General features: G+C 33.1%; 1 protein-coding gene across 1 annotated transcript; it reads right to left on the reverse strand.

Annotated features, from left to right (window-relative positions):
- Positions 1–7,525: 7,525 nt before the first annotated feature.
- LOC136216720 (pectinesterase 2) lies at positions 7,526–10,219 on the reverse strand. Its single transcript, XM_066003275.1, has 2 exons — positions 9,349–10,219; positions 7,526–8,389 (listed from the first exon to the last, which is right to left on the reverse strand). Exons 1-2 carry the CDS (start codon positions 10,199–10,201, stop codon positions 7,701–7,703), a joined length of 1,542 nt encoding a protein of 513 aa, XP_065859347.1. The 5' UTR covers positions 10,202–10,219; the 3' UTR covers positions 7,526–7,700.
- Positions 10,220–27,849: the final 17,630 nt, after the last annotated feature.

The following is a 27,849-nucleotide window of genomic DNA, read 5'->3' on the forward strand; positions in this document are numbered from 1 at the left end:
GATATTATTAGTATGGATAAGCAGTTCATTCATTGCAAAGTGAACTTTCCTGGTAATAATCCTTTCTTTTTTACCTTTGTTTATGTTGATCCTGTCTTGGCTAATCGTAATAGGCTTTGGAAAGTTCTCTATTCTATTAGTATTAATATGATTGAGTCTTGGTTTGTGGCTGGTGATTTTAATGATATTGCTGTTATGAGTGATCAGAGAGTGGGGGGCTAATCACTATGTTAATCGTTGTCTGAATCATAAGCAGAATATGGATATGTGTGGGCTGTCTGATTTGGGGGCCACTGGTCATAAATTTACTTGGAAGCGGAATAGTACTTTTGTTCGTCTAGATAAAGTTTATGCCAATGTTTCTGCTCAAGTCAGGTTTCCTGAGGTTTCTGTTCTTAATTTACCTTTCAGACATTCATATCATTGTCCTATCTTATTTAGGCTGTGTAGAGGCCAGCAGTCTAAAGGGAATAGGCCGTTTAGATATCAGATTGCTTGGGAATCCCATCCTGAGTTTAAAATTTTTGTGAAAGAGAATTGGATTCCTCATTCTAATGTCTTAAAAGCCTCGGAAGGTTTTAGAAAGAATGTTATTGATTGGAATAAAAAGATCTTTGGTCATATTATTAGGAGGAAGAATAACTTGTTGAGAAGAATCGAGGGTATTCATTTTAGATTGGAGGCTAGATTTGATCATAGTTTGGATGGTCTTCTCAGAACCCTTCAGAAGGAAATTGAAGTTGTTTTAAGACAGGAAGAGCTTCTGTGGTTTCAGAAGTCTAGAAGAACTTGGATTAAAGATGGTGATCGTAATACCAGGTTTTTTTCATCTTTCTACTATAATTAGAAGGCAGAGAAACAAGATTGATGCTATTAAAGATTGTAATGGTGATTGGGTCTATGAGAATGAAGATATTCGTAATCTTTCCCTTAACTTTTACAAAGATTTATTCAAAGAAGAGACTATTGATCTAAGTAAAGCTCAGTCTATGACTACTTATCCCAGGATTGAGGAGGATAATTTTCTGAAAGCCTTCCATCCCTTTAAAAATGAGGAGATTGATCATGCGATTTTTAGCATGGGGCCACTAAAGCTCCGGGGATTGATGGCATTCCTGCTGGTTTATATCATAAGCATTGGGACACTGTAAAGGAAGGTATTTATAAGTTTATTGAAGGAGTGTTTATAAATCCTGAAAATATTAGCCTTGTGAATAAGACCCTGCTTGTTCTAATACCCAAAGTTGAAAAACCTTCTTCTTTTTTACAAATGAGACCTATCAGCCTTTGTAATGTTATCTATAAAACGATCACCAAAATGGTGGCTAATAGACTCCGTGGTATTCTTCCAGATATTATTAGTCAGAACCAAGGTAGTTTTGTTCCTGGTAGACAAATGATGGATAAGGTTGTTATTGCCCAGGAGATGGTTCATTCTATGAAGATCAAGAAGGGTAGAAAAGGTATTATGGCTCTCAAACTGGATCTGGAGAAAGCTTATGATCGCCTTAACTGGAGTTTTTTACTTCAGAGTCTTGAAAGAGCTGGACTCCCAGAGAGTTGGAGGAGGTTAATTGAGGTTTGCATTTCTTCTCCTACTTTTCAGGTTTTGATAAATGGGGACATGTCTGAGGAATTCTCCTCATCCAGGGGTGTTAGGCAAGGCGATCCTATGAGCCCCTTTCTTTTTGTTATAGCTATGGAAAGATTAACACACCTTATCCAGGAGGCTATTGATAATAGGACTTTTCATCTAGTGTCTATTAATAGATTCTGTCCTGCTATTACTCACTTATTTTTTGCTGATGATGTTATGATTTTTGTGGAAGGGAATGAGGATCAAATGGGGGAGATTATGAAAATCATTAATTGTTTTTGTGAAGCCTCTGGTCAAAAACTTAATATTCAGAAGTCTAGAATGCTTTGTTCTAAGAATATAAGTACATGAATGTGCAAGAAGTTGAGTGATATTTCGGGTATTCCTTTAACCAATTCTTTTGGTAATTATCTTGGGGTCCCTCTCCATAGTGATAGAGTCTCTAAAGCTTCTTTTAAAGAGATTCTGGATAAAACTTCCAGCAAATGTGCTAATTGGAAAGCTAAGACTTTGTCTCTTGCGGGGCGTCTTACTCTTATTAAGTCAGTCAATTGCGCAGTTCCTAACCATATTATGCAAGCCTGTAGATTGCCGGAGCCGGTCCTCAATGATCTGGACAAAATTAATCTCCGTTTTCTGTGGGGGAATTCAGGAGATAGTAAGAAGATTCATCTTGTTCCTTAGAAGGAGGTTTGTAAGCCTAAAGATAGAGGGGGTCTGGGAATTAGACAAGCTAAATATAATAATAAAGTTTTATTGATGAAGCTTCTTTGGAGAATATGGCAAAATCCTTCGGCGCTTTGGGTTCGCTTACTTTGTGGAAAGTATAGAAAAGATAAGATTTTTGGAGGGCCTAAAGAAAGAGTTGTTAATTATTCCTTTCTCTGGAAAGGCCTTAGTTCTATTTTTTCAGAATTTTGTTCTGGGATTGGTTGAGATATGGGTAATGGTAAGACTATCAGTTTCTGGTATAATAAGTGGATTGGTGACAAGTCTTTGTTAGAGGTTTGTAGCTTCCTTCCTCTTGATAATTTTCGTAACTGGAGATTGCTGATGTGGTGGATTCTGAAGGTGATTGGATTTGGTCTAAATTTGAGGCTTTCTTTAGCTTGGATACTCTCCTTAGAATTAGAGAAGTGAAGATTAGTAGCATGGAAGAGGATAAGGATAATTATTGTTGGGCTTCTACCAATAATGGTGCTTATACTTGTAAGTCTGCCTTTGAGGCTTTTAGTAACTATGATGAAGAGCCTCATTCAGATATTTGGAAGTTGTTATGGTCAATGAAAGTGCCCTACAGAGTTAGAAGTTTCTTGCGGCTTGGGGCAAAAACAGGCTGCTTACTAATTCAGATAGAAAAAGGCGCCATCTGGTGGAATCTGGAGATTGTAGCAGATGTAGAGGGCATGAAGAAACCATTTGTTATGCTCTTAGGGATTGTGAGAGAAGTAAAGCTATTTGGAGGAATATTCTCCCTAGTCATATGATTGATATGTTCTTCTCTCATTCCAATCTTGAGTGGTTTGAGGATGGGGTGAGTGGGAAGTTGCTTACTAATCTGGAGCATGGTGAAATTTTCTTTTCTGTTGTCTGTCACCAAATCTGGGATTGGAGAAATAAGGAGATTTTTGGAACCGATTCTATTAATATCCCTAATTTGGTTGACTTTTTTGCTAAAAAGATTTATCATGTTATTAATAGTTTTAAGGAAGACTCTCTTGATAGATATATTCAAAGAAAGGTTGTTCACCTTCTTTGCTGGAAAAGACCTCGAGAAGGTATGATGAAGCTTAATACGGATGGCTCTTGTCTTGCCAATGGTAATATTGCTGCAGGTGGGGTCTTGAGAGATGATGGGGTGCTTGGATTTCTGGGTTCTCGCATAATCTTGGCATAGGTTCTTCCTTTTTGGCTGAGTTGTGGGGTATTTATTCTGGTCTCACCCTGGCCAAGAGTTTGGGAGTATTTAATCTGATTGTTGAATCTGACAATCAGGAAGCTATCAGGTTAATCTCAAATAATATAGCTATTGGTTTGAATAGCAAGAATCTGATTAAAGGGATCAAGAGGCTCTGCCATTCCTTTGTATCTATCTCTTTCTGCCATATCTTTAGGGAGCAAAACAGGGTGACGGATCGTCTGGCGGCTGCTGGTCATGAAGGAAGTTGGGGCGTTACTACTTATTCTTCTCCTGCGGCCTTTCTTTCCTCGATCCTTCTGGAGGATGTGGTGGGGGTTAGCTTCCCAAGGCTGATCCCGGGTTAATTTTTTGTTTGTTTGTTTTTATTTTCTTGTTCCTACTAAAAAAATACCTAAAAACTTATTAAATTTGGATTAATTTATTAAATATTGCTAACTTCAGTATTGAGTTGATATTTAAATTTCGATTTTGGCTAAATTAAACATATGACAATTTTAGAAGCCAAATTGACATTTAATTCAATTATGCTTACAATAGATAAATATAATGAGTTGGCAATTTCAACGTAGCTTATTGGTTTGAACTAAACTCAAATATCACGTATTAAAAAGAGAATAAGGAGAACCTCATTTATATAACACCATAAATTTATATTTTTATTATTTTCAATACAATAGGTGGCATTTGTATATTTATAATTTTGATTAATATTTAATGTCAAAATTATATTTATGTAATATAGTAAACTCGTATAATCATAGGGACAAAATAATAATAACAACAACGTGATTTATATAATATATGTTATCTTTCAATTCTTTTGAAATGGCTAATGGTTTTATTTTAACCAAGCTACTAGTAAAAGTAAAAAGATTCAACACGTTACCCAAATAGTCAACGGGCTTGAAAAATGCTAATGTTGCTTGCTTATATTGATAATCTGGATTGCAATGTTCAGGTCAATTTCAATTTTTCTATATTATCCATCTAATTATTTTAATTGAATAATTCAAGTACAATAATAAATAATAGTAAATATAAAACAGTTACTGTTTAAGTGAATAATTTATTGGCTGATTTTCATGTTTATGTTTGTATTTTTTACTTTAAAATGGAGAGTTTTATTAGTGACTTTTTTTTTGCTTTTTACACGTGAAAAATAGCCTTTTACAAAAGCAGAAAATCTCAGCTTTTTGAAAAAAAAAAAAAATTCTAACACCAAACATGAAACAATTGGTAAAATAAACTAATCCTTAATTATAATAATACGAGTAGATTAACTTTTTTCTTTTTGTCTTTTAATCCAAATAGAGGATATAAAAAAATTAATTAGGACTAAAAAACAACTAATATTAATAGTATTTCAATAATTAAAAGGAAAATCAATTAATATTTATAGCTATAAATAACAAGAACAATTAATAAATATTACTCCTCAAACAATAAACATAATAAAATAAACTTAATGAATAAAGAAAAGAAACCAAAAACATAACGGTGAGAAGAGAAAGAAGTAATACAATTGTACTTATTTCTCCTCAAATAGATAGTAGCAATCCAAAAGAGAGAAAATATTAGTCGTCTAGTGAAGAATGATAATGATGTGTTACTTTGAATTATTATTTGTTATTACTAATAGCTTATATATAATAACTGATTTTCTCTCAACAACTATTTTTTGGTTCTACACAACATTTATATCTACTTTTTAAACTAATAACGTAGACCTAAACTGATATTAAATCTAGAAACCATCCACATAACTTCAGGATGAACACCAAATACTCTTTGTTGTCTCCCTTCTTCACCAAAATTCATTGCTCGATCAACATCAAAGCAATTCAACATCGTCGTTTTTCACCAGACGATTTGCTTCATTTTCATGCTGGTTGGATTTTCTTATTTTCGGGTTGTTGCTGTTTATTTGAGGACGAAGAAGGAAGATTGTCTTCTTTATTCGTCCTCCTCACATGATTTTATTTTCTTAGTTTTTCTTCTTTTCTTTGTTTGTTAAGTTTTATTTTAGTTAGATTTCATATATTTGACCGAATCTCTCAATCCGTTTGAACTACCTCTGTTGTTTATTATCTTTTTATATGTAACATTTTCTGATTTAGTAAGAGCAGAAACGATAAATCTTACCCGTAGATCAATAAATCTACGTTATTGCAAAAGAATTGACTCAGATTCGAAGATTCAGAAGAGCTTAAATGATTAAGATTTGATTACAATTGCTTCTATATATGCAAATTTAGAGTTTTGAGAAGTATATATTTCATTTATTGTTTGTCTAGTTGTACCTTTAATGACTTGTTTTTCTTTTTATACTAGTTCTTTTTTTACCTACATACATCTTGTATTAAGTCGTAACATGTTCTTGTGTAAGGTTTTATTACTTACTTTTCATATTGTACTTGTACTTTTGTACTTTTCTTATCTAATGAAATGATATACACATTTTCATTAAAAAAACTGATATTAAATCTAAATTGACAAATAGAATATATATATAATATTAATGATCCAGATAATTTATTAGCTTATGGGACTAGTTAGATGAAATTTTTACATAATTTTTTTTTGTCAGTACTAATAATTTCTCACAATTTGATGATATATGTAAGGCCCCGTTTGTTTGGGGGAAAATATTCTGCAGGAAAATATTTTCCCAATTTTCCAGTGTTTGTTTGGGCAGGAAAATAAATCAAAGGAAAATAAGTTGCAAGTCAATAGAAAAGCAAAGAAGAAATAAGGGAAAATGTTTTACCATTTTCAAAAGGGTAAAACATTTTCCCCAAAACATACGCGTTCAGAGAAATATTGGGAAAACGTTAAAAAATGTAAAAATATGAAACACGAAAAATATAAATAATATGAAAACGTTACAAAACACGAGAATATGAAAAAAAAAACTCGCAAAAAACATGAAAATGTGAACAAATGTGAAAAATACAAAAACGCAAAAAAAAAAAACAAAAACAAACACTTGAAAAGGCACAAAATATGAACACGAAAAAGTGACAAAATACGAAAAATACCAAAAACACCAAAACGTGAAAAAATACGAAAAATACGAAAACGCAAAAAATGCTAAAATACAAAAACGTGACAATGCGTGAAAAACACGATAAACATGAAAAAGACGAAAAATGCAAACAAAACACGAAAACGTAAAAAACACAAAAATGTGAAAAATACGAAAAACATGAGAAAAACATGAATAACACGAAAAAGTAACAAAATGCGAAAAATAAAAAACGCAAAAAAGAAAACGTGAAAAACCGAAAACCGAAAACCGAAAACCGAAAACCGAAAACCGAAAACCGAAAACCGAAAACCGAAAACCGAAAACCGAAAACCGAAAACGTGAAAACGCAAAAAAGAAGAAAAAGTGCAAAAAAACTTAATAGCATTGATAACACGAGAAAACATACAAAAAATACCGAAAATGTGAAAAAATGTTTTCGTGTTTTTATATTTATTTTTTTCATATTTTTGTGTTTTTCAACTTTTTCCCATGTTTTTAATATTTCTTTACTTTTCGTAATTTTCGCATTTTTCCACTTTTTGTGTTTTTAATAAATTTTTATAATTTTTTTTTTTTGTGTTTTTTCACTTTTTTCTGTTTTCCATATTTTTGCATGTTTCCGTGTTTTTAACGTTTTCGTGTTTTCTACATCTTTTCACATTTTTTGTGTTTCGTATTTTTTTACATTTTCTTGTTTTCGTGAGTTTTTTTACATTTTTTTTCTATTTTTTACGTTTTCACAGTTTTCCACGTCTCTACATATTTTTTGTGTTTTAATATACAATTGAAAATAAAAAATACAGAAAATCTATATTTAGTGGTTGGAAAATATTTTCCAGTGTTGTAGTCAAGCACCGGAAAATATTTTTCAGTGTTGTTACCAAATACAGGAAAATATTTTATTTTCCTGCATAATATTTTTCCTGCATAAAATTTTCCAGAACACAATATTTTTCGCCAAACAAACGGGGCCTTAATATTTATAAAAAGTGTAGAAATTTTATTATTATTATTATTCAACTTACAAATCAATGGAGGCGCATACAAAAAATAAAAACATATTACACTTACAAATTAACTTTTTTTCCTTTGGGAAATAAAATTTTATTTTACCCCATAATTAAAAACAAATTAATGGTATAAGAATCTAACAATTAAAGACCAGGAGTGAACGGCACACCGGTCGCCGGCAACCAAGACGTCCCGGAAATGAAGTTACCAACGGTAAACTGAGAAGCTTCGGTGGCGCTGGTGATAACACGGTAACCTTTCCATTTAACTCTGTTCGCCGTCGAAGATCCGGGCCCAGTATTCATATACTCTCCATAATAAAGAGTATCCAGAGCAAAATTCCCACTCCATTCCATCCATCCCGCCGGAATTATCAGAGAATCGAGAAACGTTTTCATATAAACGGTTCTCGAATACTTCTGCCATGGCCGGCCGAGATAAGTTTTCACCGTGCTTTGCACCGGTTTAAGTTCCGACGAAGCTGTGACTCTGCAGCCATGAATTATGATTCCGGTATTCTGATTTGGATCGGTTCTTCCTTGGGCAGTGAGGGTGTTCGTCTTGTTCGGCGGATCCCGGGGATATATGTTGCAGTTTTGGAGAACGGCGGCGGCGTTTCCGAATATGAAATCTACGGTTCCGTAAATGTCGCATTCTCTGTAAAATTGTCTCTGAGAATGAACGTAAAGAGTGTCTTGGTAGCCCTGAAAGCTGCATTTGTAGAATACTGATAGATCGGCGCCGGATCGGAGAGCCACCGCCTGGTGGTTTTGTGGTCCGGCGGTGTTTATAAATGTCATGTCCCGAGCTATGAATCTATCTCCGACGACAGCTGAAAGTCAATTTTGCAAACATATATATCAGATAACATATATTTAATTAAATTGTTTTTTATATTAATTTTTTTCTTTTTAATTAATAAATTTTAAAAAAAATATATATATACTTGAGAATAATTATTTGCAATTTTAATGTTTGATCAAAATAATTAAAATATTATAATCGATTATCTGTTTGTGAGCTTTTAAGCTAAATTTTTACGTGTTTAAAATCGACTTATTTACGATCGAACATTTTAATTTAGATACTATTAATATATTTTAACATAAGAGCATATTCAACGTCCTAACCCATCAATCAATTCAATTGTAATAAATTATAATATAAATGGCGTGCAATATATAATATATATTTTCTATGTGAGAAATCTCTGTTGGTATTTTAAATTATATTCTAAAACATCAAAAAACAGTACTGATAGATAAACCTTAAACCCATGATAGAATAAGATTTATATTAATTAATTGGTTTGGTTTCAAAAAATATTAATAAATTGGTTAAAATATTAATAAATTGGTTAATTATCGTCATATCTTGCTTGAAAAGCAATCTGCCTCTTTGAAGTCAAGAAATTAATTGACAAAAAACTTAATTAATTTCTAATATTTTTGTATAAAAAAAATCATATAATAAAGTAATTAATTTTTTTTTTAAAATTTGAAACAATCCAAAATAGTAAATTGGTTTATGAATTTCGTGTCCATTTATTTTTTTTAATTTATAAATTATATTTTACTCCAAAAAATAATAGATATAAATTATTTGATTACTTTTAATAAATAATTTTTTGAAGTAATAACATATATTTAAAAACGTGGTGAGCAATTTTGTCACGCTTATATAGAAGCATGCAATAGCAAATATGTCATTTTCATGTTCATATGTTTTCTAACTAACGAAAAATTAAGCAAAAAATAATTAATTAAGTTAATTAATCAGAAAATTACGTACCAACAGTAGCTGATCTAAAAGTAGTAGTTCCTCCTCCAACACTTTTACTCCCTGTAACAATAGTTTTTCCAATTCCATCCCCGACGAACATCAAATTCGTCAAACTTTTTCCGACCTCAACGTTCTCCTTATACGTCCCCGCTTTAATATAAATCACGTATCTCTTCGTACCCTTCTTCGGTGCACCCAAAACAGCTTCACTAATTGTCTTATAATTCCCGGACCCATCTTGAGCCACAACAACATTAGCCGAACTCGCTGGAGACGCACCCGCTTGGAGTAACTTCCGGTCACCGGGCTTCACCCACGTGGGAAACCCGTCTTTATTATAACTTGGTTCGGAAAACGGTACCTTGTTAACCGCTAAAGTGTTGCTAATAAGTTTGGACACATTGTTTGACATCAAAGGTAAAACATAGTCCGAAACACCGAGTTCTTCGAACCCGGTTTTGCACGTTTCCAAATTGGTTAACGCCGTGCTTAGCCATGTTTGTGCGTCGTATTTCGTGCACTTGGTTGTTGTGGTTTTGTTGAGGAATTCGATTGTGTCTTCGTATAGCTCGAGGCAGTCGGACCACGCGGATTTTTCGAGGTCGTTACGACATTTTAGGCCGAGTTTATAGGCATTGGATTGCGCGGTGAGGGCGCGTTGGAGGGCTAAGTGGGTCGAGATTTTGAGAAAATCGGAGTCTTGGGTGATTTTAGTGTTGGTTGGGTTATTAGATAGAAAATATGTGCATGGTTTTGGATAAGGTGTTTTGTTGCACCATGTTGTAACTTCTTCGTAATTGTAAGCCCAAATTTTTGGAGAAAAAATAAGATTGAGGACTAAGAGGATAATTGGAAGGTCCATTTTGGATTGGAAAAATGAGTTATGATTTTGTGTTTTGAATTTGGGGGTTTTGATGGGTTTATATAGAGGGAAAGTTGGTGTGTTTGTTGATTAGTGATGGGATAGCATTACTTGGACAACTTGTTATTCTCTATCTGATTAATTACTTTTTGTTTAGTTCTTTTTAATTTCTGATTAGAGATTTTGTTTAACATGAAATATTTGATATCATTATTAGTTTGGTGTATTTATATTATATAGAATAATTATTTGAAATATGTAGATATAACATAATGTAATTATAATATGATAATTGGTTTTGATACCTCTGATTTTGTCTAAAAACAATAGTATAGTTTGAGACTTTAAGGAAATATACTTAATATGGTTTAATACAAAGTTTTATGCTCCATTTTTCTTTTACTTATATATGCCTATTTAGTATGTATCGTTGAACTGTTAGCTGATAATTAATAGATAGTGATATCGAGCGAATATGAATTCGTCATGTGGAATTTGTGAAATCGAAAGAGCATGTCACCATAACAAACCTGATCAATACGACTTTATATTAAAGGCTTTTGTTCCGGAAGTCTCCAAAGATCCAATCAATGATTCACTCATTACAGCAATTACGTATGATCCCGTGAAGCACGACCTAGTGAGCTTGAGGGATATCAAGCCCTAATATCCGGACGCTCATGCACTTATCAATGGGTGACACATAGTACATCCCGCTCCTAAACTCATAATTGTCTTCTACAGCTCGGCCACAATATAAATACAGTAAGCCCAGCTCAAGGTACACTTACTTCATTCATTCATTCATTAAACTTACAACTTAGCTTTGATTTACTATTGTGTTCATCCTCAAGTCTTACCTCAAACTGAGTTAAGCATCGGAACGGGTTAGCTAGATAATGAACCCCCCCTTTGACCTTGTTTCTATCCAATTGCAGGTTTCTAATGGGACTTTCGGGATTCAACCACATCAGATAGTAATTTATTTTCCTTTTAAAATAGCTATCAATAATGTTTTTCCGTATAACCATATTGACTAATTTAGAGTTTCAAGTATAAATTAATAAAAGGATAAGGTCCAAGAATGAAGGGGAAGTTCAGAGTTACTCCTAACCTTCAATTTTACTCATATGTAACAAAATAAACTTGAACGAGCAAGTTCGATCGTTATTCCACTATTGCATTGAATTTTTCAATGTTAAATCTAAAATATTTATTATATTACTACGAACAGTTGAAAATAACCTATCAAAATATGTTCATAGTTGATTTAAAAAAATATATATTTCCATAATTTGGAATAAAAATGTATATTGAATATGAATATATTGAGAAAATAGAAAAACTTAACTAAATTCTATAAAAAAAAAAAAAGTAGACTATATAATTTGAGAATGATTGAAAAAGAAATATGAATTATCTTTCTGAGATGGTGGGTTTATTTATCTTTTAATTAATTGTTTATAAATGGGAAGAAGTAGACCTTAATAATAATTTGCAAGTAGTTATTTATTTATTAATTTGACATTAAGGAAATATAAATATATAGATACATGAGGTATACATATATATATAAAATAAGATATGAACATTTTCATTTGACTATATCATTACCTATTTATTTCTCTCAAAATCCAAAGAGAAAAAAGAAATTATTATTAGGCATGAAACGCGGTATTGACATATTCTTCTATATCTATATACATGTCAAATAATTATATAAATTATAAATTACATGCCTCTCATATATATATGAATTGATCCTTTCTCCTATTATTTTTCTGCTAGGTAATCTTATATTTATTTAAACTAGTTTTTGACCCGTGCGATGCACGGATTCATCTTAATATATAAATATTAACAAAAATATAATTAATAATTACAATTAATGATATAAAAAAGGAGGAAGTGACACCTCAGCTCCATCGTTACTGTTTTATATTATATATAGATATGATATGTATAATGTTAAAATTAATCTCAACCTTTCAATTTAAAATGATTAATAATTAAAATTTAAGAAAGTGGATTTTCTCAAAATAAATAAATAAATAAGTGGATTATATGTTTTATGTTGTATGAATAGTAAAAGACATGAATCCGGTTACTAATGAAATAGTAAAATTAGAGGTAATTTGCCCTTATTTGTTTGTACAAAAATATTGTATAGGAAAACATTTGTTTGATTTTTCGGTGTTTATTTGCTTAAAAAACAATGGAAAATTTTAGTTTAGTCAACATAAAAATTTACGATGAAAGTGAAAAAAATGTTTTATCCTTTTGAAAAGAGTAAGGTGATGTTTGGTTGGTTATTTTCATGTTATTGTTTGCATTTTTACTTCAAAATCGAGAGTTTTAGGTGTTTGGTTAGTGACATCATGTTTACTTTTTACACCTGAAAAATAGTTTTTTACAAAAGCAGAGAATTCCTGCTTTTTGGAAAATTAATTTTTTCTAACAACAAACAGTAGGTAACATAAACAAGTTTTAAAACATTTTCCTAAACTTTTAAAACATTAACCGTACAAAATTCATTTTTACCTTTAAAAAACATTAGTCATCCATCATTTTTTCTATTTTTCCGATATTGTAGTCAGATACCGAAAAATATTATTTTTCAAGGAAAGCTAACATAAGAAGCTGATTAGATTTGGAATAGATTATTGAGTTAGAATTGATTTATTAACGAAAATAATAATAATACAATATAAAAGATAATCCACTTACATTATACTCTTTTTTTTTTATGTACATTGCAACCTCTAATACATTATACGTACTTCAAGAACTTACCATAAAAAGGTATACTAGCTATATTTAGCATATGTTTCAAAGCTTTTCTTTTTCTTTTTCTTTTTTCTTTCAAGACTTTAAAACAAGAGACGTGGTTATCTATTATTTCGTTTCCATTTTCCAGACCGTTCAAGGTTTGGTACAAGCCTAAGAAATATATATTTATGGTTTTGTACTAAGTCTAGATATAGGTTTAATTCAATTTCTAAGGCTCATTAAACTTCAAGAAGTTTAATAAAGAGAAGTCCACGAGATCCAGCACGGCCAAAATCGCCCGACCCTTTATTCGGTTTTGGTGGCTTTTTCAAATGGTTTTCTAAGAAAGTGTTTGTTTCAGCTTTTCGGAGGAGCGTTTAGCGTTTCACTCCAAACCGCAAGAAATATAGCGTTTGGTTAGGTTTATATAACCGCAACGTTTAAGACATGAAGGGTTAAGGTTCAAAAATACCCCCAACGTTTTAGGCCAGAAGCAAATTTACCCTTAACGTCTAAAATGATGCAATTTTACCCCTAACGTTGGAAGCCAAGAGCAATTTTATCCCTAACGTTGATAAATTGGGTCAATTTCAGACACTATTATAAAACATACATATTTTTGTTCATTATTCTGCACCAATTGTATAATAATTCGTTCTAAAAAAAAGGATTTCATGTTTTTTATAATTTAATAATAGAATTTGAGATTAATATTTATAAATTCGGTAGATTTTTTTGCATATTTTTTGTCTAATCCGTACAAAAATACAGTATATTTTTTTCCACATCCCAACGAATGTTTTTGATTTGTTACTGATAAAATGACACACGTATGAAGTGTAGATAACAAGATTCATGACTGAGAGGACAGTTTGATGAATTATTTCTCAAATTCATCCAATTTACTAATGTTAGGGGTAAAATTGCTCTTAGCTTCCAACGTTAGGGGTATAATTGCACCATTTTGGACGTTAGGGGTAAAATTGCTCCTGACCCAAAACGTTAGGGGTATTTTTGCACCTTAACCCAGACATGAATGATAAAGAGACAATTCTACTTTACTTAAATTACATAATAAGTCTTTTTTAATAAGAAGATTCATATGTTTCCATCCTATATGGGTTAGTCTAACATGCCATAATAAAACATGTTTATTACTCACATGAGAAGAAATAGTATTCAAAGAAAAATTACTATTTGCATCATTATCTAAGTCGATGCCTAAAACAATCAAACCATTAGAAATAAAATCAGAACCATAAAATTTATCTTTCCAAGCACAATTCTAAAGCATTATCCTTAAAATAGAAATTGTATCTTAATTTCATCAAGACAGTAACATAAATTAAATGTTTTCAAGTATCTAGAACGAACAAGACATAATGTAAGAGGAGAGCACGTCCACCTTATAGGTTCAGTCTACAGATTCTGATCCCTTTAACTTTAACTCTAAAGTTATTCCATACATTCATCCACCTTGATCCTCATGGGGTTCGTCGAATCTTTAGTCATATGATCCATGGCACCTGAATCAACAATCCATAAAGGACTAAATTTAGTTAAAAGAACACTATTAAATATATGTATATTTCACTCATATTTGAGTTAATCGTATGTAACTCAGGGGATTTATAATCTTTTGTATAATGTCGTTTCTCTTGACAGTTATAAAACTTCACTTTAGTGAGATCTACCTTCTTGCTGCTCTTTTGCTTCTTGTTCCCTTTCTGTTCAAACTTCTCAGTCTACTTGTCTTTCCCTTTGCGTTAGCTTTGCCAAAGAAACGTCCTCGCTTCTTGCCTTGTCTGTTGGATTGATTTTCAACTGAGGAAAAGACAACACAGTTTGCTTCGTCATTTACTTTAGATGCTAGCAAATAGTCCTCCTCAAATTCAATGAGTTTGCTGGCATATTCAAAAGTCTTAATGGTTGTTGAATGGGTTAGATGCATTTTTATATGCTCCCAATTATTAAGCAAAGAGCAGATAACTTCTATAATTTTTTGCTCATCTGTCATTACATGACCTGCTGCATGGGCGATCATATTGGACATTTATCTGAGATGTTTTTCATGGTATGATCAGATCGTTTCTTATAGGTATCAAACTTGATGGCTAGAGACTGAACCTTTTTCATGAAGATACCTCTGAAATCATCTTCCAAGGATTTCCATATATCATTGGCAGTTTGATGTTCACGATATTGCTTAGTCAAGTCATCATCCATATCACTAATTATGATGAGACGAGTATTGGAATTATTCTTTTTCCATGCCAGATAAGCACCTTTATGTCTCATGTGCTGAGCAGTTGTTCCTTCCCAGGTTTAACCAATGCAGTTTCTAAAAGCTCATGGACATTTTGTTCCTGTAGAACATATAGGATCTTGATTCTCCAAGCATCATAATTATCCCCATTAAGTTTAAGGTCTTTGTTTAGCTCATCAATAATTGATTTTGATGCAGTTGACATTATAATAAATAGATCTACATTTGTAATTTTAATTGCACTAAGTTAATAAGAAGTGAAAATACTAATACACTTAAGTTCTTTACGCAACTTATATCTAACTAAATAAATTTTTGCACTAGATTTTAATTCGAAAAAGAGAACTAAAAATTTTATAATCTGGTTATATTTTCCAATGTTCAGCTTTACTAACTAGAAATACATGCATAGAGAACTAAGTTTTATGGATAATACTAACTTGCGTTGCATACAAAAGGATTGCGAATTCACTGTGTTGTTCTAAGTTTATCAACTTTAGTTATAATCTATTCCCATAAATAGCATTCAATAACTAAGTAGTAAAATGATTTCATAAATAAATTATCATTCAAAAGGTAAACTTTATTTAATATATCTCAAAATTAAGGAACAAAAATGATTAATATATCTCAAAATTAAAGAACAACAATTTCATACATGGTGTACAACGTTTGCCTCATTTCACATTTTGATGTACAACCTTCATTTTGTCTCACTAATATGTACAACCTTATAGGTGACCTCTCACTTTGGTGTATATCGGGTAAAAATGATCAGACAATGCGAAACCTCATCAGTTTGAAGACTCTATCTATTGGTTCTAATGGAATGATTGGGTTTGGAAGAGAAATAATTGCTCTTCCAACTCAACTTTCTTCACAATTCGACGGAAGCTTCCACCGATTACCGTAGAAGAAGAAGAAGAAGAATCCATGAAAGGGTTGCTGAAGCTTTGTTAACTAAGGTAGAGAGAGGAGTTGGAAAGAGAAAGGGAAAGGTAGTGAGAGGAATGAGACTGGTTTTAGATAGAGAAAGGTAGAGTTAGAAAGATACAAAGAATAAATGAAGAAGAGAGAACATGTGGATATGATATACGGGTATAAAAGTAATTTCATATTAAGTGGGTTAATTTTTAACTTTTAGACCGGACAAACCGTTGAGGTGTCGTATTGACTTCGCATTGATAGGTCATTTTTACCTGATGTACACCAAAGTAGGAGGTCACCTATAATGTCGTACATATTAGTAAGACAAAATGAAGGTTGTACACCAAAGTGTAAAATGTAGCAAATGTTGTACACCACATATGAAATTTACCCTAAGAATTAGCTTGAGGAATAGTTACACTCTCAAGACTCAAACATTCCAAAAAGGTTAATATGATTGGACGGTAACGCATTCTGCTAACTATCCAACTTTCAATCAACAAACTTCTCAAATTTGGAGCTGAAAATGACTTCTTCAAAGTTTCTAAGAGTAGCTTATGGTCTAATCCAAAAGGTAAACCTCCGGACATAATAGTATCTTATTTGAAAGTTTGCACCTTGCAATATGGAACGATATTTCATGTATACCATCTCTTATGGAAAATCGACTCATTTTGCAATGTTTGATTTCCTTCCTCAAATTATTTAACCTAATAATCTGATTATGATAACGGGAGTTAACTGGAATTTGAACGAGAATATCCATAACTGCTAAAAAAAGATTAAAGTTTACTTAACTCTTATCATCGTTTTTATAAAAAATAAAATTTGATCTGTTCTATTTGTTTCTAAATATTTTTTAGAGTTTCTGAATTTTTTCTAAAATATTATGTAATTTTTGGGATTTCAAAACTATTTTTTGTAATTTTAGAAAAAAATTCAAATATTTCATAAATTCAAATAAAATATTACGTTCGTCCAAAAATTAAATAAAATACTCCAAGAGGAACCCAAAATGGGTTAGGCCCAAGTTAGAGAGAGACGTTGATTTTTGTTGGGCTTTTCTGATTCATGAGGAGTCTAAAATGGGTTAGGCTCATGTATTAACCCTAGTAGTATATAAGGGTAAGTTTAGGAGAGCTTTTGATAACTTACAGTAAAACTTCGATAAATGCATATCCTTGGGACCGGAAAAAAATATTCATTAAGCGAGATTATTTATTTATCGATAAATGAATAAATTATTCATTTATCGATAAATCAATATTTATTATTTTATAGACAATTTTTCATTGTAAAATGTATACATTGTCGCAAATGTATCGTCAAAAGAGGTCTTTCAAGCAATGGTCACTTTAAACAACTACTTGCTACAACATGAGCAAAATATATCAGAAGTTGTGTTTGCACTATAAATAGTTAAGGATGGTGTTCATTTTGGTTTAGGTGGAAAGAAAAAACAATCAACTATAGATGCATTTTTTCAGAAGAAATGACTTCAAGTTAATTGATTGAAAGGTTTTGGTATATATATATTGTATGTAATTCAATAATTATTAATTTATATTTTCATTGGGTCCTTAAGGATTTAAATATTTTTATTACTTTTCTACAAAAAAAAATATATATTTTTATTACTTAATGCATTTAGTGAGGTTATTACTTTAGTCCATTGATCCAAGTCGGGACCGAAAGAATTTATTATATAAACAAGGTTATTACTTTATCGAATATTCATTTATCGAGGTTTAACTGTAATTGTAGCCACAAACATAAAAGAGAAAATTTGCATTTTTTTTCCACCCGCCTAGTCTTAAAGAATTTCCTCTAACCGGAGATCAAACCGTTGGATCGTCGCGAATTTTGGACAGGAGCTTTTAGACACCTTGTTCCTTATTCTGACCGGAGGGATCGAAGTCCGGAAGACCAATTCGTGTAGGAGACAAATTTTGTCTCTTAGGGCTTGATTGGATGGGTTGTGGAGGGTAAATAAAGGAAGGGAATGGGAAGGAAAGGGAAGGAAAGCACTAACCTTACCCTTGTTTGGTGGGATGGTAAGGGTTTATAAAGGTTTGTACATTTCCCTTGTTTGGAATGAAGGGTTTGTAAGGGAATGAAACATTATAAAATGACTAAAATGTACATAGCAACCATGAAGGGAGAAAGCACAACATTAACCTCAAAAAAAAGAAGAAGAAGAAAACTGATCTAAATCAGCGTTGACGGAGTTCGGCCGGTGACGGAGTCCTACCGATGAGAAAGAGACATAGGGAAAGAGCGGAGGAGGAAGTGAGCAGCAGATGCAAATAATAAGAATATAAGTTGTAAATAGAGGCTGGTTTGGATATTAGGTAATTTTAATAAGAGTAATATTGGAAATAAAAGTTTCAACCCTTCTAAACCCCCCAATTTGGTGGGTTTGAAAATTGAAAGAAAAGTGAAGAAATCCAACACTTCCAAACCCTTGCCAAACCCCTCAAATCCCTTACCCTTCTAAATTTATTACCCCCAAACAAGGGTTTCCACAAACCCTTACTAATCCTTCCCTTACTAAGCCTCCCAAACCTCTCAACCAATCAAGCCCAAGGATATTTCTCATGTTTTGTGTTTTCTCTTTGATTCCATACTTCTTGAAGGAGATTTCCAAGAGTGTGGTGTTAATTGTGTAAGTGATGCGAGCATCTAGTTGATTAGATGAAAGGGGGACGAGTGGTGGAAAAAGCTGGAACTAAGGGGCAACATACCAAAACAAAGAAAAAGACATTTGCTGAAAATTGATCCCACACGCCGTGTGGAAAACCCACACTCCGTTTGGAATCAAAATTTTCAACCAGAAGTTTCAACACCAAGCTCGTGTGGACTTGGAAAATCAGTAGCCCTTTCAACTTAATAAGCCCACACGTCGTGTGGACTTTTAAAATGTTGTAAATGACAATTTTGCACCTCACTCCAACTTCCTTCTTATTACAACTTTGTCACCCATTAATTACAACTCATGTCACTTTTTATTTACAATCATGTCACCCCTTTACCCTTATCACAATCTTATCCTTTAAGTTTTATCTAATTAGTTTATGTGTTTTGGACTTTTATGTAATTTTCTATTCATTATTACATCGTTGTGTTTGGTTATTGCTCTATTTGATAGTTTCCTCAAAGATTCATTCAAGTCGGGAAAAGATTGATAACGAAGTTTAATTTCGTTGTTAGTTCATTTTTCACATCAATTTTAGAGTGAGAGTAAGAGAAAATTTGTTCTCTTAATTCTTATCTCGTATTATGTCTAACCTAGGCTCCTTTCATATAGGCCAAAGGCTCATTTGTTTTACCTTTTTTATTTGCTGCTTGATGCTGCTTTTAGCTGTTCGCTATTAATAATAATAGGTAGCAGATATTACTTGATTTTTCTGTAAAAAGCAGTTGTTTCGAATTTCTACCAGACACTTTCTGTCTCATGTTTAGACTTAAAAGGGAAAAAGCAGTTCCGAAAATTGAAAACAAACGGATACTAAAGCTTCCTCATTACATAAGGATTAGATAATATTAATCTTATATCAACTAATATTCTAATTTCCTTATCACTCTATTACTTTCATAAGATAATTACTTAATTAGATAGGATTAATTCAATCAGATTTCTAATAATTATCCGATAACACAATCAGATAAAACCAACATCTATAATCCATCTGAATCCAAATTCGTACATGCGGACAATTCCAACCCAAACAATCTCAAACCCTCTTCAACAGTTATCCACATGTATAATATATGCTTTTTCCAGTCAATTTGATACTTCAAAACACAAATAACTAATTAACAATTAAAAAATAAATAGAGAATGTTAGATAAAAAACCCTTCCTTCCTACTTATTATAACAACCAATTTTAATTAAATTCCACGTAGTCTTTTTTTTTTCCCGGTCAATTTGATACATTATATATCGTGGTCTTCTTAAAAACCAGCAAAACATTATCTTGGCGATTACCAAAAACGAAGAAACAACGATTATCCTCGTAATTAATCAGCTGCCCCTGCCCGCACATATTATTCTTGGATTGGATAGGGTTGTCCTTGTCCCCACCTAATTCTATTACTATTCTAAGCTCGTTTTATTAGACCTAAATATTCGCTAACTTTGAAAACCATGTACGTACTTATAAATTAAGACGTAGAAGTAATGAAGGAAGGAGGCATAAATAACTACCTACCCTACATATTATAATTGACTTTCTTTTTCACTATATCATATATAATAAAGTCTCTGTATAGGAATAATCTCTATTTTGTTATAAAAAAACTTGATCCCAACTTGGTAATAATTTCTATGACCAAACTCTATTTAGTAATAACCTCCTAATTGTTATACAAATAGCTCGATCCCAAATGTATTCCTATAAAGAGATTTTACTGTACTAATATATATCCCATTTTATTTATCAATTTCTGTTTTTAATTAGGTTAATACTAATTACCTAATTATATAAATAATTAATTTTATATAATTATAAAAATTTAATTTAGTTACATGAAATTTATACATGTATGTTATAGTGTAATAAATAAAAATATAGGTAGTAGGGAGACAAGTAAATTATTTATATGGTGAAAACTCACAAATTAATGTTTACTTTTCACATGAATTTTCACCTCCATCTTTATTAGCAAGTGAATTTGCTTATTCACCGTTAGACATAGGCTTATTAAATCTAAGTCTCATTATGATGCTTTGAATCTCCATCTTAAGATTCTAACAAGCCTACTTGCTCATTAAGATGCATGTGATCAAGACTGTAGTTTTCAAAAATAAATAAGAGTGGAAGGCACTTCAATTTAAATCATAAGGGTTTAAAAATTTAAAGTAACTTTATTTATGAATTTATATAATATAAATAGAGTAGCCTTTTGAAAAATATTTGCATTTCAGTCTCTTACGTATGTTTTGCAAGTACAAAAATTCGTTATATGCGAAGGATTAAGAATTCTGATTTGACATATAAATGAGTCTGTTTCTCCATTTATCAGTTGGATTTGATTTCTCAATTGTACGTAAAGTACTTAATTTCAAAAGTACTTTTCTTGTTTTATGTCATAAAACTCAAAATGTTAAATGCTAAAACAAGTTAATAAGTTTGTAGATATCGGATTATATTAGCTGTTAGTTGATTACATTTTCTATTAGCTGATTTGACTAGATGATTTGATTAGTTGATTGTATAAGTGCCCGTTTGTTTCCATTTTTCGGCATTGTTTTTTGCCTTTCAATACTAAACAGGAAATAGAAAGCGTTTGTTAAAATTCCGAAATAACTGCTTTTTGCAGGAAAAAACAATCAATATCTACTACATATCAGTAACAGCAAACAGTAAACATGTAACAGGTAACAACAACAACAAACAGTAAACAGGAACAGTTGAAACAAACCGGCCCTAAATTTGTCTGGTAAAATTTAGCTGGTTGCTAATAGTTGTTTGGATAAATGACAAATAAAGAGATGAAACAATAAGCTAATTGAAAAAACTCCTAAAATGAGCTTTTTTGGATCCAATAAGCTATTTCAAACATCTTTTCACCAAACACCACCATTAGAGGTTTGACTAGTCAAAACTTCTAAAGTGGCTGAAAACTTTTTACCAAACATGGCCTATATATCTAATACAAACATCTTTAAAGTTGTCAAAACTTAACAAATAATCTCAAAATATATTATTTTGTTTTCTCTCTTATCCACATTACTTTTGACAATTTTTTTTTTTAAAAATTCCAATGCTAAAAAATTCTAAAAGTTGTCACTATCATCCCACAAATCATTATTTTATATATAATTTATTTTAATAATAAATATTGCCATAAAATTCCACCACAACTAAATCATTTTTTATATTAAAAAGGGAAGAAAAAGTAATGGTGCCAAATAATAGACAACTAAATCTTTTTTTATTGTCTTAACCATTTAAGCAATTTTTGTTATTCTAACGCAAAGTACTCTTTCAAACACCCTCAATGTCATCAAACACACTTTCAAGCACCTTGCATCGGAAATGCTCTAATAGTAGATATGACTTTTCATCAAAAAAAAAAAGAAGTAGATATGACTCTCTAAATTTTGCAAGTATCTCACCAGCTCTTTTAATTTGATTATTTCATACCACCAACTCCCTGAACTTGTCCATAAAAGTTCAGAGACTCTTGCAAGACACTCTTTCAAGGACCCTCAATGTCATCAAACATCATTCCAAGCACCTTGCATTGGAGATACTCTAATAGTATATATGACTTTTCATAAAAAAAAAAATAGATATGACTCTTTAAACTTTGCAAGTGTCTCATCAACTATTTCAATTTAATTATTCCATATCACCAACTCCCTGAATTTGTCCATAAAAGTAGATTAACTTTATAAATGTCTCACCAATTTCATAAACTTGTTTATTCCGTAGCAACTAAATACAAAAATCTATTAAACCTAAATTCTAAAAATACATTTTCATCTATTTGTGAAGTTTTTTTTTTCTCTTCTCCTACCTTTCAACCTATTATAAGAGTTATTATTCCAGGTTTGAGAGACCGAATGCATGAGGATTGAGAGTTAGTATTATGGTTTTTGTATTTAGTTGTTACCGAATAAACAAGTTTAAGTAGTTGATGAGACATTTATAAAGTTCACGGAGTTAATGTACTTTTATGGATAAGTTCAGAGAGTTAGTGAACGGAATAATCAAGTTCAATGAGCTGATGAGATACTTGCAAAATTTAGGGAGTCAATCTACTTTTATGGACAAATTTAACGAGCCCGTGATGTATTAGGTCCTAAAACAAAAAATACAAACTTTAAATAATAAATAATATAAATGTTGAAAGTATTATTTAATGAATATTAAAAATCAATAATAAATTTAAAAATGTTATTTTCTCGGTTTTTGAAAATTAAGTCATAAAAATCAAGAAATATAATTAATTTTAACTAAAAGTTTTTGAATTAATAATGTTTCATTTAAAATTTAAGATTAAATATTTTGATTTATTGGAATAAGTGATTTTTTTTATTTAAGTGAAATTTTTAAGTAATGTTATTTTTTTAAAAAAAATATAGTTGTTTAATTCCTAGGAAAAATAGTAAATTTGGACATAAATAATTTAAAATTTACTATGCAGAGAAGTTTAAAATGTCTCTTCAATATCATAGATCGTGATACAGTAATAATAGGCAATGTTTTAAACTGTTTTAAACATTTCATTCAAAATTGATTTCATAGTTTTTCTCTAAAAATGATTTCATGATTTTTTAACATGATAAACAGTCTTATGATCATATGATTATTAGATTAATTAAATTGAAAGAAAGAAAATTTTGGAAATTGATGGTGATATTGCATGAACGTATAAAGGAGGTAACTAAAGACATATAAGTAACTAATGTCGTGCAAAACAAAATTATTGCAGGAGTTCTAATTTATTTGGAAAGCAACTTTTCATATTCAAAAATTTAAATACGTTTACCCTGTTTTTATTTTTTATTTTTTCGAACTGTTTTTATTTTTAAGATTTTATTTTCCTGATGTGGATTGCAATTTGCAAATAATTAGCTCTCAATTTTGTAGGTTTTTTTTTAAATTATTTAAACAGTAATTATAATGTGTTTAATTTTGAGAAAATTACATCAAAAACCAGATTTTAATTTTTATTTACATTTATGAAAATTATTTTTTATGTATTTTATCATTATACGATTTTAAATCTTAAAATATCAAAATATCACAATTTTAATTTTGTTTTTGTCAATTTTTCAGTTAGTTACTTATACGGAAAAAAAAACAGTTTTTAAAAAAACCATCAGATTTGACATTTTAATAAATTTGTTTAAGGAAATGAGACACTTGTAAATAATCTATCAATCCTGATTATTGTGTAATTTACCCTTTACTTTTAGGGTTAATTTCAAATAAAACCAGCAGATTGGTACATGTGGTTTTTTTTTTGTTACAAAACAAATCACGGGCGTCATTAGCCATTTTGGACTTTGCCAAATGATGCGGACATCCTAACTGGGATCGCTGATCACACGCACTCTGGCGGATCCTCAGACATCGGACCCACGGAGGTTGTACCTAGGAGGGCGGATCCCCAGGACATACGAGCGGGGCGGATCTAGGAGTACACAAGGAGGCGAATCAACATCTACCCCTGGGCGGATCTCGGTTTACTTCCTCCCGAAGTAATTCACCAACAACCCTGATAATCCGTACCTGTACCATTGTACTGATTGTCGGGGCGTATCACCTATTTTACCCTTTTATGGATAGCCTTATTGAAACCCTAGTAGGGGTAATCCTTGTCTTTTATTATCATTAAGGGGATGTATTTAAACCCCCATTTTGTAAGGATGAAACAACTTTTAATCAATCAAAATCATTCTCTTTGAGAACCTAAGGTTTATACCTTGTTATTGGGATTCACTCCTTCTAGTTTAGCTAGAGAAGAACATCTTTGTTGGTTTACGATTAAAACCTCCATTTATCGCTTTCAATCTGTATCAGTTGGTATCAGAGCTGATCGTTTCCTGACCCGAAACTTCTTTTGGCAATGGTTCAACCCCGACAACCGCAAGATTCCATGGAAACCAGTGACCGGAGGTATGAGGAGCTGGGGGAGCACCTCGCGGAGCAGATCCAAGCCAGCAATGAGTGGCAGAGGCAGAGCGACCAATGGTTCCTGGAGCTAGCCACCTCCCTAGAAAACTTCAAACTGGAGGTTCTGGCTCTAATCCGACCAACCGCGGGAGGATCAACCCAGAGAAAGGAAGGAGTCCCTGAACAACAGCTTCCACAAATGGGTCCTAGGGATCCTGAGGTAAAAAGACCCAACTTTGTCCTTGTGCATAATGCTGATAGTGATAGTGATGACTTTGAGGGTATTGGGGATGATGTTACCGTTAGTGCTACGAGGGATGTTGGGCCTGTTGACAACCGACGTGTGGATGTTGCTAGAGTATACCCAGGTCTAGGAAACTTTGATAGAGATGATGCCTTTAAGCTAAAAATAGACTTACCATCTTTTGGAGGCGAACTGGATATAGAGGGGTTCTTAGACTGGTTATCGGAAGTTGAGCGTTTCTTTGAGTATGCTGGGATTCCTGATGAGAGGAAAGTGAGGCTGGTGGCGTATCGCTTGAAGGGTGGCGCATCAGTTTGGTGGGATCAGATGAGGGAAGAGAGAAGAAGAGGGGGCAGAGATCCAATTAGATCTTGGCTACGGATGAAGGCGATGTTGAGGGAGCGGTTCTTACCGCCGGATTATGAGCAGTATATTTACAGCTCCTACAGGGGATGCTCTCAAGGGACCCGAAGTGTCCATGAGTATACCTCAGAGTTCTTGAGGCTTTCGGCAAGGGCCAACTTGTCAGAAACTGAAAGCCAAAAGACCTCTAGGTATCTAGAAGGGTTGAGATACAACATCCAGGATCGTATTGGCACACAGATGGTGGTTCGGGTACAAGATGCCAGGAATTTAGCCCTCAAGGCTGAATCCCAACTAACCGGGAGATCCAGGAGATCCGCCACTACTGAGTATACTCCTGGAGGAAGAGATAACATGAAGCCTTATGACAAAGGCAAGCAGGTGGCGAGTGCCAGTGGGGCCAAGGTCAGCAGTGTAGGAAGGGGATCTGTCGGTGATACTAGGCCGTACAAGGAAGCACCTATACCACCAAAGAGCAACAATCCGTACACGAGGCCAGCGCCTTTTAAATGTTTTCGGTGCAATGAGCCAGGCCATAGGTCCAATGAATGTCCTAGGAGGAAGAGCGCCAACATGGTGGAGAGGTATGAAGATGACTATGACGAAGGGGATGAAGTATTTTGTGAACCCTTAGGAGAAGATGATGATGAGGCGGGTGAAGAGAGATACGCCATTCATGTGGTACGGTGTTTGTTCGTCTCCAGCCGGATAGAGGGAGATCAGAGACACCGACTATTCAGGACCCGCTGTCTTGTGAAAGGTGGGCGATGCAATGTGATAATAGATAGTGGGAGCCAAGAGAACATTGTGAGCAGCAGCGCCGTTCGGAAATTTGGGTTGTTGGCGGAGGCGCATCCCGACCCCTATAAGGTGGGATGGATTAAGAACGTGGGTGAACTTAGAGTAAACCAGAGATGCAGGGTACCTATTGAGATTGGTGATTATAGTGATGAAGTCTGTTGTGATGTGGTCGATATGGACGCCTGCCACCTATTGTTGGGCCGACCCTGGCAGTTTGATAACGACGCCATTCACGCAGGAAGAGAGAACACTTACAGATTTATGAAGAATGGGGTGAAGTTCGTACTTACGCCAATGATGAGAGAGCCAAAGGCCGACGAGAAGTCTACCTTGGTAGTCTGTCCCACACACAAATCATTTGTCAACGAATGTGAAGAGAGCCAGATGATGTATGTGGTAATGGTTAAAGCGAATCACGAAGCCTCCCCAGTGGATGAACGGGAGATACCGAATGAAGTGTCCCGCCTACTTGGCGAGTATCCGAATCTTTTCCCTGAGAAATTGCCAAATGGGTTACCATCTTTGAGGGACATCCAACATCACATCGACCTTGTGCCCGGGGCTAGTTTACCAAGTCTTCCCCATTATCGAATGAGCCCAAAGGAAAATGACATCATGAGGCAGAAAGTGGAAGAGCTCATTGAGATGGGATACGTTAGAGAAAGTATGAGTCCATGCGCCGTCCCAGCCCTACTTACGCCCAAGAAGGATGGATCTTGGCGGATGTGTGTGGACAGCAGGGCTATTAACAAGATCACTATCAAGTATAAATTCCCTATTCCAAGGTTGGATGATATGCTAGACCAACTAGGCGGATCCCGAGTTTTCTCCAAGATTGATCTCAGGAGTGGTTATCATCAGATACGAATTCGATCTGGGGATGAGTGAAAGAAGGCTTTCAAGACCAGAGATGGATTGTATGAGTGGTTAGTAATGCCATTCGGGATGACTAATGCCCCCAGTACATTTATGAGGCCGATGAATCAGGTGCTTCGCCCGGTAATTGGCAAATTTGTAGTTGTGTATTTTGATGACATTCTGATTCATAGCCAGTCATTGGCGGAACATGTGGAGCACTTGCGGACAGTCTTTGACCTATTAAAGAAACACCAGCTATACGCCAACACTAAGAAATGTGATTTTGTCATGGAGAGCCTGGTTTTCCTTGGGTTCGTAGTCAGTGGCGATGGAGTCCAAGTTGATGGGGAGAAGGTAAGAGCTATCCGAGAATGGCCTACTCTGAGGAACGTGGGGGACATCAGGAGTTTTCATGGGCTAGCAACCTTTTATCGGCGATTCATTAAAAATTTCAGTTCCATAGTCGCCCCGCTGACGGAATGTTTGAAGAAGGGAAGGGGGTTCGAGTGGGCGGATGCCCAAGAGGAGAGCTTCGCCCTGATTAAGGAAAAGTTGAGTATAGCGCCCGTGCTAGCGTATCCCAATTTCGATAAACTGTTCGAAGTTGAGTGTGATGCCAGTGGAGTTGGGATTGGTGGTGTCTTGATGCAAGAAAAGAGGCCCATTGCATATTTCAATGAGAAGCTCTGTGAGGCATGACAAAAGTGGGCAACGTATGACCAAGAGTTTTATGCTGTAGTTCGAGCGTTGAAAGTGTGGGAACATTACTTGGTGGGGAAAGAATTCATC

Source organism: Euphorbia lathyris, chromosome 2 (assembly GCF_963576675.1).
Source record: "Euphorbia lathyris chromosome 2, ddEupLath1.1, whole genome shotgun sequence".
Taxonomy (NCBI): Eukaryota; Viridiplantae; Streptophyta; class Magnoliopsida; order Malpighiales; family Euphorbiaceae; genus Euphorbia; species Euphorbia lathyris.

Coding starts and splice junctions, on each gene's coding strand:
- LOC136216720 (XM_066003275.1), bottom strand. CDS start 10,201: ATGGACCTTCCAATTATCCTCTTAGTCCTCAATCTTATTTTTTCTCCA. Junction 8,390..9,348: donor TTTTAGATCAGCTACTGTTG/GTACGTAATTTT, acceptor ATTGACTTTCAG/CTGTCGTCGGAGATAGATTC.